The 19,497-nt window shown below is 32.1% G+C and overlaps 1 protein-coding gene across 1 annotated transcript; it reads right to left on the bottom strand.

Annotated features, from left to right (window-relative positions):
- Window positions 1-9,377: 9,377 nt before the first annotated feature.
- Window positions 9,378-17,955, bottom strand: LOC109148176 (signal peptide peptidase-like 2). The gene is made up of 14 exons (XM_019296011.1): window positions 17,604-17,955; window positions 16,700-16,858; window positions 16,488-16,599; window positions 14,799-14,918; window positions 13,570-13,721; window positions 13,302-13,487; window positions 13,038-13,072; window positions 11,766-11,922; window positions 10,897-10,950; window positions 10,332-10,424; window positions 10,117-10,259; window positions 9,916-9,986; window positions 9,738-9,821; window positions 9,378-9,665 (listed from the first exon to the last, which is right to left on the bottom strand). Exons 1-14 carry the CDS (start codon window positions 17,751-17,753, stop codon window positions 9,541-9,543), a joined length of 1,641 nt encoding a protein of 546 aa, XP_019151556.1. The 5' UTR covers window positions 17,754-17,955; the 3' UTR covers window positions 9,378-9,540.
- Window positions 17,956-19,497: the final 1,542 nt, after the last annotated feature.

The raw sequence follows: 19,497 nt of genomic DNA, 5'->3' as shown, positions 1-19,497 counted from the left end.
CTGAAAAAGAAGTAGCGGGTTTTTAAGTGACCGTTGGGGGAAAGTGAAAGCGACTGCCCTCAGCGATCACATGCTAAAGGCCCAACGGCTAAGATTTCGGCCGAGATTACACTTCATCATTCAACAGTATATGGGGTCCACTTTTGTATGACAACACAAATACTACCTATACATTTTTAGTTTCTTTTAATACTTGCTAATCTTAATTGGTTTTTTTTTTTTATTTTTTTTTTATTTTATATTGTGTGTGTATATATATATATATATATATATATATATATATATATATATATATATATATATATATATATATATATAGCGTTCAAATGCGAACACAATATGACTCCTAAACATGCCTAGAGGACGCACGCGGGTGGGTTTGTGTCGTGAATTCGTGTAGTATTTTTGTGCATTCACGTAGAACATACTGTGCATTACTAAATAAGTTCGCAGGTTCGCACATAAACGAGACCCTATATATCTACAATTCTAATAAGAGCCAATAATGTTAAGCCCTTAACTGGAACAAAAAAATATGGTTAGTATTGTTTTTTAAAATGAATGGTTCATATTATTCTTATTTTAGTATTTTTTTAATAATTCTCCTTATTTACCCTCTATTATATTATTTTCTTCCCTTAAATAACCTAAATTCCGTTAGAATAAACTTTAGTAACGGAATACTCCGTTAACTATTTATTATTTTTAACTTACTCATTGATATCTATAAGAAAGGTCTTAGGTTCAAACCCCATCCCAATTAGAGTTGGCATAATTTAAACATATACTACGAATATGTTAAAATGTATTAAAAATATATATAATATAAAATTTAACATAAACTTTGGTCAAATAATTAGTCCGACAAAATACATAACATTTAAAATTAAGCACCAAAGATTATAAAATTAAATAAAAATAATAAAATAAAACGACGGGGTGGTCAGCCGTCATTTTTTTTAATTTTAAAAATTTATTATTAAAATTTATTAAAAATTATTAAAAATGACAACTCAGCTGTCACGTAAGCAGGTAACCTGCTAAAATTGATGGTAACCTGCTATCAAGTGAAATTGCATTGGAGTGTTCAGTGGCATAATTACATTTTCAGGTTACGTTCAGTGGCCAATTTGAACCTTATTCCTTTGAATTGTTTATTATCATATTCTATTGACAAGAATTGGTAACAATTGTCATTGACAAACCCTCAAAACAATTTGTCTCAACAACGAATGTAAATTAAAAAAAAAATCAATGATTTCATTATTGTAGATGAAAAGTATGTACGCCACTTTATTACTCTTATTAAATTAAATAAATTAGTAGCTACAACAAAAAATAATACATATACATTTAATTAATTTAGAATTAGATGTCTATAATGTCTTTATTTAAAAAAATTATTCATTATAAAAAAATTTAAAAGAGATATAATTCCATTAGTTATATTATCTTTATTTTATACAATTCAAAGATTCATTACCTTCAAATTTATTAATTTATTATATTCATTACATTGTCCATTGTTTTCTTTGTACACTATCTTGTAATTAAATATTAAATTTATAATACGGAGTACAAAATATGTTATATATATATATATATATATATATATATATATATATATATATATATATATATATATATATATATATTTACCAAGTATTTTATACAAATATAATAAATATTAATATTTTGTTTAATACTTTCACATGATAACCTACGACACATCTCACAACGCATGAAACATGTAGGGGAAAAACTATCACTACCAAATATCAATAGGTCTTGTAAGATAAAGAGTTAGTAGTACAACTAATTAAGATCTCATCATATACACAATAAGACAAATCTAAAGCTTCCTACACCATAATCTGATTGCACAATGAATTCATCTATTCTATTGCCAGTAACTCAATTGCACATGACACACTATCAATAATAAAAAAAAAAAAAAAAAAAAAAAGACATATACTGAAAATGAAGACAATGACAATGTTACCCAAAAGAGAATTTAGAAGAATTAGAGAAATTTAAACTAAAAGTAGTATTTATTTAGACTATCGTTTTTATATTAAGTATTTAGACTAACGTTATTACAAAGTTGCAAACATTTATTTTAATTCTATATAATCAATCTCTCATATATTATCTTGCATTTATATACTTTAAATTACCGATTTAAATAAACAAATTCAATATTTATTTACCTATGCATGAACATCTCTGATATAATATTGCATTGATATACTTTGAAATACTTATTTAAAAATTATTCCATTCGCGCAAAGCGCGTAAAAGAACTAGTATTACACACACACTAGTTATAATTTGCGCATTGTGCAATTAAGTTAATGTCCAACATTAAATTTAAAATAATTAAATACTTACTACAAATTTTAAATATTAAATAATTAATATAAAATAAAAATAAGTATTTTCAACTTGTAATAAAAGTAGTTGTAAAGATGAGTATTATTGTAAATAGTTATAACTAAGAATAAAAGCGATGTCTTAGCAATTTTATATATTAAAATAAACTAAGTCTTCTTAATGTAATATTGATGAGCCAATAAATTAAGTTTTCTCAATGCCCATCACTGTTGTTGTTGTTGTTGTTGTTGTTAAACAATTAGAATGGGTAAGTTAATAATAATAAATAGTTAACGTAATATGATGCTGAGTAAATTTCAATTTTGGTCCTGTGACTATAGGGGTCCTATTAATTGCAGTCCACAACTTTCAAAAGTGTTAATTTAGTACCTGGACTATGCAATTTTTTTCAATTTTGATCACTCCGGCCAATTTCTCGGTCAAATTTCACCGTGAAATTTATATAGTTAAAATAATAGGGATATTTTAGTCTTTTTGCATCTCTTTTCTTTCTCCCCTGCAAATTTGTTAGAGAAGTTTGCCGGTAATGGTGAATTCAACAGAAAATTGATTCAACAAAAGTCAAACCATCCCCCTACTGCTGAGAGTTGGTTGCATCGACGTCAACTTCTCGTCGTCGTCATGAGAGTCTCGGAAAGGGCTCTGTACATAGTAAACATGGATGGAAGGTGACGACGCTGCTAAGCTTGTTACATTTGACTCCGATTTCACAACTCAACTGGCGACCGCGTAAAGGTCATTAGGCTGGATTCGGTGTCTGTTTTCTCTTATGCTTTGGATGGTGGAGTTGGCATTGGAGTGTTGTTGCTCCTTAAGCTTTGGCCGGTGCTGGCTTTTTCAATTCTTCACGTCGCGACTAGGGATGTCAATTGTACCCGCACCCGACGGGGAACCCGATTCCCCGCCCCTACGGGGACGGGGATGGGGATATAAATAGGGGATCGGGGATGGGGATGGGGGCAATTTTGAATTCCCCGTCGGGGACGAGGACGGGGATGGGGAGTACTCTCCCCGCCCCGCCCCGTCCCCGATGTATGTATGTATGTATGGGGAGTACACACACATATGTATTACTTTGTATACAATATATATAATTTTAGAAGCATTCTTGTCATTGTTTGTCATGCTTATGAAATGCATATTTAAATAACATGTTTAATTGTAAAATATTGAATACTATTTTAAATTGGGGATGAATATATATACGTTATTTATTTAAATATTTTTGAATATTTAATTTTTAATTTTTTTTATAACTTATTAATGGGGTGGGGATTCCCCGTCCCCGAATAATCCCCGTGGGGATGGGGATGGGGGGAGTTTTCCATTCCCTGGCGGGGATGGGGACGGGGACGGGGAATGGGAAAAAAGTCGGGGGCGGAATGGGGGGTATGTCCCCCGCCCCCACCCCGCCCCGTTGACATCCCTAGTCGCCACTGAGGGCAATTGGCGGCAGTTGTTGGCGTTGCAGCGAGGAGATGCGGCGGAGGCGAAACTGGATTCCCCTGCGACGTCGCTGCTCCATTCCCTCCTTCGGGTAACGCTGTCGACGGGTTGTTGATGCTCCTCAAGCTCCATTCGACGATGAAAGAGTCACAACTTTGTAGTTAAGATTGACAACACCGGGCTATGGTGTTTGGCGCTGCAACGAGGCGAATTGGAGGCATATGCGTCGCGGTGAGGACGACGGCGAACGTTAGCTCTGCGAAAGGAGAAACGGTGGAGGTAGGCTAGCGGCTTGCTGCCGTCGTCTCCCCTTCTTCAGGCGACGCTAGCTCTGGCCGTTGCTGCTTCTTCCTTCAGGCCGTGTCGTCTCTGCCCCTCGTAGCTTTAGTGGCGCTGGTTGATTCAAATGGCTACTAGGTTTGGCTAATTGAAGAAGATGATCTGAACGTACTTAATAAGAGAAAAACAAAATGTTGCATACGAAATCGGAGTCAGATGTACAAAGTTTAGCAGTGTTGTCACCATTAACGGCGACCTTCTCCGACGAATTTGCAGGGGAGAAAGAAAAGAGATGCAAAAAGACTAAAATACCCCCATTATTTTAACTACTAAAATTTTCTGGCAAATTTTGGTCAGCAATTTGGCCAGAGTGACCAAAATTATAAAAATTGCATAATCAATCAAGGTACCAAATTAACACTTTTAAAAGTTGTGGACTGCAATTAACATGATCCCTATAGTCACATGACCAAAATTGAAATTTACTCAATGATGTTACTAAAGTTTGTATATAAATGAAAAAGTAAAAAGTAAAAGTTGATATCTTTGAAAATGTCTTAGTATTGTACAAGGAATAAATCAAAATGTACAAGAATAACTTTATTACACTAACATAATTTTTATTTCCGTTATCACTTTCATCTTCTTCTTATTATATATATATATATATATATATATATATATATATATATATATATATATATATATATATATATATATATATATATATATATATATATATATATATACTAGTATTTTTTATGCACGATGCGCAAAAAATAGGTGCCCAATATTAATACTTTATATTAAAATTTTAAATTTATTTAGATTTTAGATATTTAAATTATTGTAAATAATAATAATAATAATAATAATAATAATAATAATAATAATAATAATAATGTAAATTTTTTTTATATAAATTTGATATTTATATTTTAGAAAATAATTAACATATAATTCTAATATATAATGTGTATATATTATTATTATTATTGAAAAAGATAAGAAAATATATGGTGGATGCATGTGCATGATAACAATAGTGGAAAAGATAACGGAAGTTATAACGGTAGGGGTATGTTTGTCCAAAATATTGTAAAGTACAACTTTTATAGCATAATGTATAAAAAAAACTTAACGGAAAAAGGGACATAAATGAAGGGTATAACCTTCATTCACACTTATTATGTTTTTAGATATATATATATATATATATATATATATATATATATACTAGTATTTCTTATGCGCGATGCGCAAAAAATAGGTGCCCAATATTAATATTTTATATTTAAAATTTATTTAGATTTTAGATATTTAAATTATTGTAAATAATAATAATAATAATAATAATAATAATAATAATAATAATAATAATAATAATAATATACACATTATATATTAGGGTTATGTGTTAGTTATTTCTTAAAATATAAATATTAAATTTGTAGAAATGTTTCATTATTATTATTATTATTATTATTATTATTATTATTGAAAAAATAAGAAAATATATGGTGGATGCATGTGCATGGTAGCAATAGTGGAAAAAATAACGAAAGTTATAACGGTAGGGGTATGTTTGTCTAAAATATCGTATAGTACAACATTTATAGCATAATGTATCATAAAACTTAATGGAAAAAACGGACATAAATGAAGGGTATAACATTTATCCACATTTATTATGTTTATATATATATATATATATATATATATATATATATATATATATATATATATATATATATATATATATATATATATATATATATATATATATATATATATATATCGTACTTTTTTTTTTCTTTTAATAGAATCAGAATATGTAACGATAAGAGGTAACTCCAACTGAGTTGGTTTGGTAACCAGAAATTTCAGTGAGTCAATTATAGGCAACTAGATTGATTTATCTCATAATAGTCCTTTACCGACTAAGGTCATAAGGCATGCAGTAGCCTCTACACCTCCCACAAAAAGATAAATTAACTTAAATTGTCTTTAATCGATCGACTCAAACCAAAAAGACTAATAAACAATTCAAATAGAAAATCACACTTGAAATATTTAGTTACCAAAGTAAATATTTATCCAATGTGTTGAGGTTTCCCCACATAAATCATTTTTCTAATATTAATGATGAAGGTTGTGATACCAACTTCTTTTGGAGTCGTGAGAAAAAGTGGAGAGCCCAATGATGGGTATACAACTCATAAGAATGGGATGCTCAATTGTGCATTGCCCCTACTCACATGCATATTTTCCATTCCTAACCCCACAGACAAAACAAAACAAAACCCACCAAGTTTTTGTCCCTCCCTATAATATATCATTTTCCTTATCTTGTGACCCATTTTTTAAAGTAGAAATCGCCCTTTTTGTCTCATAATCCTTGTCTCAAGAATGTCATTATTTCAGCTGGACTGCCATTACTTACACAAAGTTTCATATGTATTTACCACCAAAATATGATTAATGGAGTGATCAAAAGCCAAACAGACACAACCATGCACCTTGATAGGAGGGGTGTTTTGGTCATTGTATAATAATAATTATTATTTACTTTTGACATTGAAGAATTTAAGTTCACCTTCGAACTTAAAATTATAGGTTAATACCGCTAGACTACAAAGCTCTTAGAGCATCCACAATAGAGATTTTGGTGTGATTTTTGAGAGAGTTTTTACTGGAGTGGAGGAGATAGAGGATTTGGGGTTCTCATGCAACGCTGCATGCACTTGATTTTTCAACAGTGCAGTGGGCCCCACAAATATGAAAAAGAAGCCTCCGTCTCGAATTAGTTATCACATTTGCTTTTTGCATGTTTTTTAAGGAATTAAAGTAAATGATATGTGTTTTTCAATTATGTCCCTTACTTTTCTCACTTTTGGAAATAAAAGCAATAAAGAAAGCAAAACTCATGTAAATTGAAAAAAAGTAGAATGATGGTCATGTTCAATTTTGGAAATAGGACAACATTTTAGAACAAACTAAAAAAGAAGTAAGACAGTAAAATAAGACAGAGAGAGAGTACTATATTATAAGCCGGTTATGTTGTAAGTTCAAATCTCATTTTTATTTTTGTTTTAGCCTTTAGTTTCAAATGATTTAAAAAAAATAATAATAATAATTCGAATCAAAAACTTTTAGTAACGAACTATTCATTTTTTTTTTTAATTCTAAATTGGAACCGACAATTTTATTTTTAAAGAACCCTAATCCTTTTAAAAAATTTTAAAGTTCCAATTAATAAAATGTTTGGCTTTAGTTAAATAGTATAGTTTGAATCAAAGAGCCAATGTCGTAACTACTAAATGAAATAGACTTCTTAAAAAAAAAAAAAAAAAAAGAAAACAACAACAACAACAACAATTAAAATAAGTCAAATTAAAAATTCCAAACATGCATTGATTTCTACTCTTTCAAATTCTAAGAGTGGCATCATCATTTTATCTTTTAAGGAAAAAAAAAATGAAGAGGATGTACTTGTTTAGTTTAATTTAATTTATGTACACCTCATAATAGCCGTCCAAACATTATCGTCCTTTCATTTGTACTTAATTATGATTTGGAGATGATTATTTTGTGGACCATGATCTACATAATTGTGTGGATCATATTTTTAAATAATATTTAATATATGAGTAGTGTATTTTTAATATATTAAAACTGTACATTATATTTTAGAAAAATACATTATTTGAGTATTAAAAGTACATAATTTAATACGAAGTATAATGTCTATTCAATATACTTTTTAATATATTAAAAAATATATTTTTTTATTATGATTTACAGAAGACTGTGAATTATGGTACACAAAATAATTTGCCATGATATGGCACCACAAACTTTTTCTACATTAGTTTTTTGTAAATTGATGGGTCAGAAACAGCCGCCTAAACCAACCCCTCTCAATTATTAATGTTGATTATACAATATTCTGGAATGATCATTTATTCAAAATAAAATATAAAAAGAAAAAGAAAAAGAAAAATGAATTGAATATAGAGACTTTGATAGGTGGCCTCCACCTAAATGGATTGGGGGTTGGGGACTGACAGCGAAATGAAATGTTACTCCCGTAACTTAGTTTAATTAATGAACAAAAACAAATAAGTATAAGCAAAAATTTTGTATTTATTTATTGGAAGTAAATTAGTTTATATGGAGGATAAGGAGGGGAGAGAGAGGGGCATTTTTATTGAGAATATTATTCATTGGCTACATATTTTAAATTTAAAAATATTTTATAATTAAATTATTTAAACAATTAATAAAAAAACATATAATGTCGTTGTTAGTTTATTGGGTTAGTAATTTTGACTAGTTGATAACATTAGCTGATTGTAAAAAGATGTTTAGTAAATTGTTGTTAGCTGATAGCTGATTACATGCAAAATAAATTTCTCAAAAACTGATCGAAAAAAACTACATTTAGCAGTTTTTTGAATTTAAGCATTTTGAAACAATAAGTTGTTACAAAAACTTAATTACTCAAATACTCATATTAATTGTTTAGCCAAAATTGACTGATAAGTTAACTATGTTACCAAATAGGCCTTCACATTTTAAGTTTAAGTTTTTTTTTTTTTTTTGAATGCTTTTGACTCTATTACAATGTAATATCTGTTCATAACTACTTTTTTCAACCTACTGAAGCACAAAGAGTCAATAATCAGCATAAAATTTTGAATTTAAATTTCGTAAATGAAACAACCCGCATTGAAATAACTCCACAAATAGGGATATTTTAAAAATAAAATCTTTCATAATATTTCAAAATTGTGAGTGATTTTAAACTTTTTCTGGTCATATGTCTCTGATATTTGATAAACACACTAAATTTTGATTAATTTGAAATCAAAACACTATCAAACTCCACATAACAATTCTTTTAATACTTGATCTTGTACACAATACTCCAACATAAAATCTTATTTAAATAAAATGAAAATTTTTTTCCCACTTAAATCATACATGATCAATTCATCATTGACTTCAATTTTAATTAAACAAAACATGCTAAATGTCATTGAGCTAATCATTGTCATGTATCCTCATCATGACAGGAATGGGATAATATAAATATATGAAAGCCAGCTCTCTCTCTCTCTCTCTCTCTCTCTCTCTCTCTAGTGATTTGTCCCTTTAGTCCTTTAGAAAACAGCCTGAACACAAAGGAAAAACTGGAAAGAAAAGCAAGTTGAAGCCCCACTGCAATGATTCATGGGCAGATAGACTGATAAGAGTAAACAAAAAAGAATTAAAAAATTGTCCATTAACTTGAATATAAGTGTTCATATCATTTGCAGATTTAGCCAGACAATAAACAGCTGGTTCCTGTTTACCATAACATTTCTTCGTGGCAATAACATATGCATTTTAGCAGCTAATTATTAAGAGCTATACACTTCATTTTTCTTCATCCGATTCGTGGGTTGATTCGAGGCGTATGTGCGGGCACACCCTTTCCGGTTCTCCCCTCGTCCACAGAATCTTAAGGTCTCCTCGCTTTCTACCCAATGCCAGAAACGTCCCTGCATCGTGGTGTTGTAATGTAAGTTAATTCACAAACCAAAACTTCGGCATTTCACACGGATTTTACTTACCGAGGGTAAATGGAACGATGTAAAGAAGTGCGGGTTGGCCATGGCCATCCATAAGGTTCAACGCTACATATGTAACGAGAAGGCCTGCAACGGATATCAGATGGGACAAGTTCAAGTCTTATCTTTATGATTATACGGTTGAATAATGTGGCTATAAATCGAGTGTCAGATTAGGTACCTAATCCATAAGCAAGCATTGCCCACAGAAAGTAACCAGCTCGGAGATTCTTCTTTGCAAGCCAATCATACCTGCAAGGGACAAAAAACAGTGCAACACTAATTAATCAAGAACGAGAACACTATGTTCTTGGACAAGACACGAGATGACAAAATAACAACTGCGACTAAAGGTTTGAACTGAAATCCAGCAGAACCGAACCTCAGTGAAAATGAAACCAGCAGTCCTGGTAGAAGGATGTCGCCAAAGCCTATGATGCTATAACCACCCCAGGGATCAAATAGGCGTGGAATCTTCAGTAGCATAGGAATACCATCCTCGCCGCTTCTATCACCACGAGCTACCTATAAGAAGAAAGTCTACGTAACCCATTCATTTGAAAGCAAGTTGGTCTAATAAATTAGGTTATTACCCACCACAATCATCACACTTTCATGGAACAGCTTCTTGGAAGCAAACACCCAAAATATGTCGTACAAGAAGGCGCAACCCAGTAGTACTGTTCCCACCTGATTGAAAGACCAGAAAATATTGTGGGACGTATAAGCTCATTTTTCAGTATTGTTCCACATGGAAAAAGACATCACAAAATGGTTTGCAGAATGATTTTTTCATACTGTAACTGGGACCACAATGGTCTCACATAACTCTTTTACTGCTATAATTTTTTTTTTTGTGAATTTTTAAATTCCCTGGTGTTCACGGCAAAATGCCCATTTTTAATGTGTTTTCCTCTCTCTCTCTCTCTCTGACACACCTCCTTGGACAATTGTGTGTTTGGAATCCATATAGTTTAACTGAGCACTAGACAATCATGACTATGTGACATTCAAAGTTTCAACCAGTTAACCATATATATATCTTAACTCTTTTAATTTTTAAAATAATGGCAACTGCATGACATAACCATTAGAAAAATCATGGATGTTTATATCTCTTAAACGTAATTAATTTATAGTTCCTGGAAGGTTGAAGTATTACCTTAAGATTAGGTATCCGTACAATCTGAAGAACAGTGATAATAAGCGCAATGCCCTTATAAGAAAGATCAGAGAACATGGTTAGAAGATCAGCAACAAAACTAAAACAAGCTTTACGCATGCATGTCACACTCAATTATTATCAAAACCAAAAATGCAGCTTCTTACATATTTGGTGTACAACGGTAAAAAATTGTTAGAAGTTTTTTCAAATGGAAGTGAGGACTAAACCCACATTCACCTCAGTTCCATTTATGCCATAGCAAACCAATATGGACTAAATTTCAGGCATCTCTGTTAAATTTTTAGCCATAAACTATATTCCAGCTGCAAGAAAGTGAATGTGCCCTACATCTTTAGACACCTTGGTAAATGAGCAGAGAAGAATTCTTTGAAGTCTTGATTACGTAGCACTTCAGGCCACATATTTATTGACAGTTACTTCACCAATGTATATCTTGTAACAGGTATAAACAGTTGGCATCAGAGACGTGGCCTCCATCAACCTTTGAAAAGGGAGGTGAAATGTGTGTGATGGGTGAGTGGAGGGGGGGGGGGGGGTGGGGTGGGGGTTTTACATAACTAAAAGTTGATTACAACCAAATAAGGTTTTAATTGATATAAACTTGCAGTTTACAAGTATTGCATTGTCAGCTGTGAAATCTGTGGCATAACTTGAATAATTCATGGAGTGAGTAGTGAGTCATTGAGTAGAAGATTTAATTTCAATTTGGAACAGGATGTTCCCAAAAAAATTATTTTCAGAATTTTGACGGTTGCATAAGAATTACTCTGTATTGCCAAAGTGAATAAGCATTTGAAATACTACTTAAATTACTAAAAGAATAACAAAAAGGAATTTCCACTTACAAGTACATCTTGACCTATCCATGCAAATGATGATGTTCTGTAGACTGCCCATAAAACTGCAATAGCTATGCAGAACGGAGACACAGCCAAAGTAAGGTATGATACTGCTCCAAAAATAGGTACTTTAATGAATGAGTCTCCCATACGCTTGAACCACCTGAAACATTTATATATCACGATGTTTTCTAGCTCTAATGGCATAAAAAAATAAAATAAAATAAAATAAAATAAAAGATCATTACGTGAAACTCTATTCTTCACACCTCCAACAATATGATAAGGGTGTGACAAAACAAATTCTTTTATCTTCTCTATTCACTTTTTATTTGTTTTACCTATTTTTTGTCTTCCTAATGTCATATTAAAAATATATGGTCTCACGCCTTTCTAAAATCCACATGAAGAACAGTGTACAGTATAGTGTTTGAACTTATTAAGGAATATTGAGTTAGAAGGATAATAGGGTACAGTGGACATTTGTATTTGTTAAGTAGACTAATATGAGAGGAAGTAATTTGGAAAGGTTACAATATGAGTAAATTAAGAGACTTCGCAAAGCACTTTGCTTGCCAACAGATCTTAAGATGGTCTTACTGATTACTAGACTTCTAGCAGAAACAATCTACTCTTAAATAAACAGTTACATATCAAGACAAGTTCCCACACAATATGTTGCCATGATTTGCTGAAGGAATTCAAGGAAATAATCTAATTCAGGTAAGTGGATATTCTTTTGGACCATCTTGTAATAATAATGTCAAATAAAATCCGGGACAGTCAAAGTTCAAAGATTTAAAAAGCCTCTAGGATCCTTTAATCAAGCTAAAATATAGGAATTTTGTTACTCATCAAAAGAAACGAAATTTCTTGCTCCTCAAGCACTAGTTGAAGAAAGAAGTAAAAGTCAATATCTCAACTTTCTTCTTCTACTTCTATCTTTTGACTCACTTATTATCCCTAAAATTTATATAGTAATTAATACAAATTAGGAAATGCATGTTTGTCTGCATATATCAAATTCTCGTGAGAACCAATGCCAAAAATATAACCACAATCTGAATTTATGAACAACAAAGCAGCTTCCTAACTTCTTGCCATGCACTTTGCAGCCCAGTTTTAAACTTATAAAACAGCATGGACACATTTGTCAAGTTTGTTGCATTAGCACACACTTCACCAATAGATTATCATTAAAATTTAATCTGCGAAAGTATGCACTCCATAGAGCATCATGAAACAAAATACATACTACAAAAGTACAAAATGGCATACCGTGATAGCAAGGCCACTAAACAAGTTTGCAAGCCCTGTGGAGAAATCAGAATATGACCGAGTAGTTAAAAATATAGGCTAAATTGCATACTTATAAAGATAAATAAATCTAGCAAAAAAAGAAATAAAAATGTAAGCATGCTTCTTTAGATAGAAAATCCTGCTAGTATGTAAATAAACACGATAATATGTAAAAGGAAATTGTATGTGCAAGCATATTTTTGTTAATAGTACTTGTAGCTTGTTATAAGAGATAACACACACCTCTGCACCACCAATGCAAAAGACTACCACCAAGAGTTCAAAGAACCATGAGAACCTCATAAGTTTGTACAACAAGATCAAGAAGCAGGATGCAATGGCAACAAATAAGACTGCTGAAGTCATGTTTATATCCACCACACTGCTAGTATGAACAGGTCCTGTCTCTGGAATGTCATCTGAAGCATCCTACAAGAGAAAACAAATTGTCAATTTAAATATAAGAAATGCCAAGAGATGTACTTCTCAAATTGAGAAATAGAAGGATAACCTTTAACAACTTGTCGTGTTCTATAGCTGCTTCTCTAGCACTCCAAGCAGACCAATACGATGCACATAACACTGTACCAACAGCCATCAGCCATAAAAATACTTCTGCTATGTCAACTATTGGCCGCTTTGGAGAGTAAAGCTGCACAGTAACTTTAAAAAACATAAAAAGATTCAGAAAATCAGTACTCAATGAAAGAATCAAGAGAAACATCCTAAGAGAGAGTTCATGAATAGAGTTCTTATGAGGCCTTCTAGTACATGCTGATAGATGAAACCACTTGAATTGTTTAGAATTTTTTAAGTTGTCAGAGAAGGAATCTTCTATCAAAAACTTAAATTGAAGGTATAATGGTCTTCAAGTTAAATATTAGTTATATACCATGAAGCAAACAATCAAACATGCTTCTGTCATGCACAATAAGCTTACATTCAAAATCTTCCTGCATTCTCAACAATGCATTTTGGTTATTTTCTGCCAAATGGCTACCTAGATATCTACAAAGCCCAAGATTGATACAAGCTGCAAGTGAATAACCAGATATGTTCTGGATTGGAACTTTTATTACTAATTTGTTATTTCAAGCAGATAAGAACTTGAAAGAAAACATATTGGTCTCTATTTAAATTACTTAAAAGCATATTTCAAGGGATAGTTAGTTGGCTGTGGACTGCAGTGGACTGCTAATCCCCATACACTGCAGATCACTGCTATGTGACAAAGCAATTTGTCACCGACAGAAAACTGAATGTAATTGTGTAAATTCTTGGAGTTCCATGTTGATATAGCTATCCATAATGAGTGAATTCCATTTTTGGTCCTACTGTTATAGAGGTCATTCCAATTTTAGTCCACCATAATTATTTTTGCCACATTGCGTCCACTTTTATTAAAAGTGTTCCAATTTTAGTCCACGAAAAATCTTAAAATGGACTAAAATTGGAACACTTTTAATAATAGTGGACGCAATGTGGCAAAAATAATTATGGTGGACTAAAATTGGAAAAGCACCTATAACAATAGGACCAAAAATGGAATTCACTCTATCCATAATAGATAAAAAAAGCATGAATGATGATGAATACCTAGTGTCACATACGGAGAAAATCAATCTTTATTATCTACGACTTCATTCTCTTAAGACTTGTACCTTTCAACCGAAACTAAGAAGGTGATAGATCGATCTAACAATTTCCTTTAGGCATTGCATCCAAGAGAAAAATGCTTACCTGATGAATTACTCGATAGCATTTTCTCCAAAGTTGCACCAGCATCTTGGGGAAGCATGACAGCAGGTATCTTTATATCTAGGTCAGTTTCATCAGGATCACAAACCATCTTGTAAAGTTCTGCAGGAGAAAATGAACCTCAGAACACTAGCAGAAGTGAAAGATTATTAGCAGATCATGAACCACAAATATTTTCAAAAGGCATCTAGACACGACACCACAGAGAAGAAATTTTTGTTTCCTATCCTCCTTCCTAGATTCATCAGGGGAAAAAGAAACTCAGAAACACCAAGGAAAAAGCAAAAGTTTATTAGCATATCCTGAACCACCAAAAACAGTCAAAGAAAAGCATCTAGACACTTAACCACAGAAAAGAAGAAAGATTTGTTTCTTATCCTCCTTCCTAATTGAGAATTCGTTCTACTGTAATTGTCAGAAAAAAAAGTGCAAATCAAGCACTGTTGAATATTAGGAAACCTTTGTTGAATATTAGGAAACTCCTAGTAGGAGTGGGCTTAGCTTCCTATTCCTATTAGGGTTGATTTAGTCCCCATGTTCCTATAAATAGAGTACACAAAGAGACAATCTATTGTAATCTTTCATTATAATATATTCGTTCTATTCTCGTTTTCTTTGGTTTCACACATATTTTGCTTCCACCTAACTGGCGGGTGGTGGTTATTCTCCACCCCCCAGGCCTTTCAATCCCTCAATTTCAACATGGTATCAGAGCCTACTTTCCTAGGCTATTTTTCTTCAAATTTTTCCGGCAACACCTATTTTTCGGCGTAAACAGAAACCCGTGACTGTCTCTTAGATTCCGACGTTTCTATGATGGTTTGCTTCAAGATCTACCACCACGGGAGTGTGACTATCTACAATCAATCGGTGTTCTACTTTACTTATTTTACTTTGTTTTCTTGGTGTTCTACACTTCTACAGTTCTACTTTACTCTTATTCTCATTGATGCCATTCGGTTTGTTATCTTCATCACGTTGCTTTGGGTTTATCTTCATTACTATGGGCTCTACTGCATCCTTTGCTATTCTATTCTTTGCTCCCTTTCGCCTCTACCACTCTTGATGAAGACTTTTTTGGCATGTCCTAGAGTGTTTATGCTGTGTTATTTTGAGGTTGTTCATGTTCAACCCGTCCTTGGTGCGTTCATCTTCATTCCCAAAGATTGTGTTCAACTTCGTCCTTGGTGTGTTCATCTTCATTCCCAAGATCGTGTTTAGCTTTGTTCTTGGTGCGTTCGTCTTCATTCCCAAGGAATGGTCACGCATAGCGCCATCTCTTTTGAAGCCATCCAGCACTTATCCTCTAGCTGCATTTAATCTTCATTTGTAATTTTGAGTGAGGTAGAGTGCTTATTTTAATCCAAGCTAGGAACTTCTAGATGTTCCACCTTGCGGGGGAGTGTTGAATATTAGGAAACTCCTAGTAAGAGTGGGCTTATTTTCCTATTCCTATTAGGGTTGATTTAGTCCCCAAATAGAGTACACAAAGAGACAATCTATTGTAATCTTTTATTATAATATATTCTTTCTATTCTCGTTTTCTTTGGTTTCTCACATATTTTGCTTCCGCCTAACTGGCGGGTGGTGATTATTCTCCACTCTCCAGGCCTTTCAATCCCTCAATTTCAACAAGCACAAAGCAGAAAATAGAAGATAAATGCAGAAAACCTTTTTGGTTGTTTATTATAAGGACTGCTGAAGCCCCAGCAGCTTCTGCATAATTAGCTTTTGCAGTGAATTTGCAGTTTCCTCGATCTACCATGATGACATCTCCAGCAAGCTAACAAAAACCAGGACCAATTCACCATTAGAACTAAAAGTACTGAGCCCAATAATGCAGAATAAATACTGCAAACACATGTGAACTCAGAAATGAGAACCTTGTTCTTTGGAGTACTGCAACAGTCTCGAGGGTTTGACCGAGTTAGAAGAGTTTGATGTGCATTTTTCTCCTTCGACACAATTGTAGTGCCAAATCTAGCACCAACACCAACAAACTCAGCATCTTCTACCCCATCAACCCATGTTTGAATTTTCACCTAAGAGAAAATCCGCAGTTTGATAAATAAATGCTCAAAGTAAAATTAACAAGAAAATGCATGAATCATATGCATGTGCATATGAAATATGGCACATCAACAAATTTTTGTGCCAACAGAACTAAAACCAGAACACAATCCTGACTTCAGTGAGATTATTTTATATAAAGATCACAGGTTATGCAGTATAAGTACTAAATTATAACTTCAGCAGAGGAGGAACAGGAATCAGAAGCCATAGCTCAATCTCACTTATAAAGAAAGTCATGACTCAATCAAATTCAACTAAGCACAGAGTTTCCTTCTTTGTTTTGCCCTCTCTGCAATTGGATTAAACCAAGTTCCAAAAGCTTCAGCTATTACACCCTCAAAATTACCCCAAATCTCTCAACACCTCCTGAACAGTTTTAGGGCATCCAATCCAATACAAATTTCAGAACCTTACACAATTTAAACTATTGGACGGCTGAACCCCAAAAAGAAAAATCAGGAATGAGAAACCTACTCAAATTCAATCAACTTAAAACTAACCACAAATCAAAACAAGAAAGCAACACCAACTGATATCAATCATGAACAGCTAAATTATCATCTCAATCATTACAATAACTAAAAACAGACTTCAAAAACAAATTCTACTACAAATGAAAAAGATGACAAATTTCGATAAAATAAAGAAGACCCGTTTTAAGGAATCAGGAAAAACGAATTGGGTAGAATAGAAAAGCAGCAGAAGATGAAGTACCAGCACAAAATCATTCTCACAGCCGGGCTTTTTGGGGGCTAAATCGTCGTGATGAACAATGTCACCGGCGGTCACTGCAGATGGGATGCTGAAGACTACCACCAGCACTGAAACTAGGCAAATTAAGCAGCTAATCTTCCCAAAATCCATCGGATTTCAGAAGCTCTGTAAATATCAAACGCATACATAAACAGTAAAATTCGTGTGTATGTATAGAAAGAGGAAGAATTAAAAAGCACTTCTCCTTCTTCTGTGTCAATAATGAAAACCTCTTTTCATTGCCAGAAATTATTAAAATATTGCTTAGTCTAAATGTAGCAAAGTGAGATCAAAATCAAACAGTGGACTGTTGTTGATCCAGTGCGCTGCCTTATTTGGGGTTGACATTTACAAGACGGAAATCGTCGTACGCTGTCGTTTTGCTTTTTATATTCACTCTTTCATTTTCGCTAATATTCTTTTCTCAGTTTTACCCCTTTTCTGGTTGGGACTATAAATTATCAAAGATAATTTCAGATGGCCCCCCAAAGTGTTTAATGGTAGCAGCTGAGATCCTTGTTTTCTTCAAATATTATACTCAAAACCCCAAAGTTCTGACAATGATTAAAATAATTTGTCAAAAGAACGATCAAATAAACTCTTAAACTTTGCCAAAGACCTTATGGTCAAGCGGCATAAAGTGACTCTTCCAAATGGGAGGTCATGAATTCGAGCCTTAGTGGAAACGGTATTGACTCGTTGAGCTTCAGTAGGTTGAGAAAATATAGTGTTGGAGAAGATGGAAATTTAGCCGACTTCTTCATCTTCTCTAGTAACCATTATTGTATAATTTTTTAAAATGACATATTTACATGTTTTACCAGTTAATTAACTTAATTATAACAATTTAACAAATTATCAATTCAATCACATTAAATTTATGAGTTATATATTTAGATGCATTTTTTTTTAAATTCATGGTTTAAATTTTTTGTTATAAAGTTCGAGTGTTTGTTTGAATTTTTTTTTTCTAATACTCCTTTTTAAAACCATTTTCTAAAATTGTACAAGATGGGTAAACAACAACAACAACAACAATAATAATAATAATAAGGTGAGGGTATAAATGTATTATTTTATTTTTGTATTCTCTTCTTTAAGATGTAAATATTCTCCACAATTTCAACTTTCTTATCACCTCCTTTGTTTTACATTCATCCAATAATAGCTTTATGTGTTTTTTTTCTTTCTTTTTGCACCATCAATATATGAGAATCATGTTTCATTCATCAACTTAAATATAGTTTAAATAAATTAGTTTAAGACTATCGAAACTATTATTGAAAATAATATGAATTTAACACAACAATTTGCAACGGTTGTAAACGGATTACAACTGCAACTACAAGGTCAGAAATTCAATTCTTGTAAAGGGCCAATCTAAATTAGCCTCACAATTTAATGGTTGGAATACAAAATGTTAAATGAAAAAATGTATATATATTTTAATTTGTATGAAGTGTTCTTTACAGTTTTTTACTATTAAAGAACATTTTATATCAAAATTCAACATTTTAAATTTTCACAATATACTATATACTTAAAGAATAAAGATCATCAAAAATTTAATTCCTACAATATACAAATTGTAATTACACACAGCATGTGTACTATTTAATCCTTTGGAATTTTGAGTCGAGAGATATTTATATATGACATTAACATGTTTTGATGATTGGTTTCATGTACGTCATAGCAGAATTTGTATTACGACATTTGATAAAATAAAAACAAAAATGTTGATGTTATTTGATAAGTGTAAGTGTAATCATATATAAACATCAAATCACATTATGGTTCAATCACTAGTATGTGTAATCATATATGTATTCATAAAAATACAAAGGTGGACTTT

This window comes from Ipomoea nil, unplaced genomic scaffold (assembly GCF_001879475.1).
Source record: "Ipomoea nil cultivar Tokyo-kokei standard unplaced genomic scaffold, Asagao_1.1 scaffold2036, whole genome shotgun sequence".
Classification (NCBI taxonomy): domain Eukaryota; kingdom Viridiplantae; phylum Streptophyta; class Magnoliopsida; order Solanales; family Convolvulaceae; genus Ipomoea; species Ipomoea nil.
This window is presented reverse-complemented; position numbering and strand designations above follow the sequence as displayed.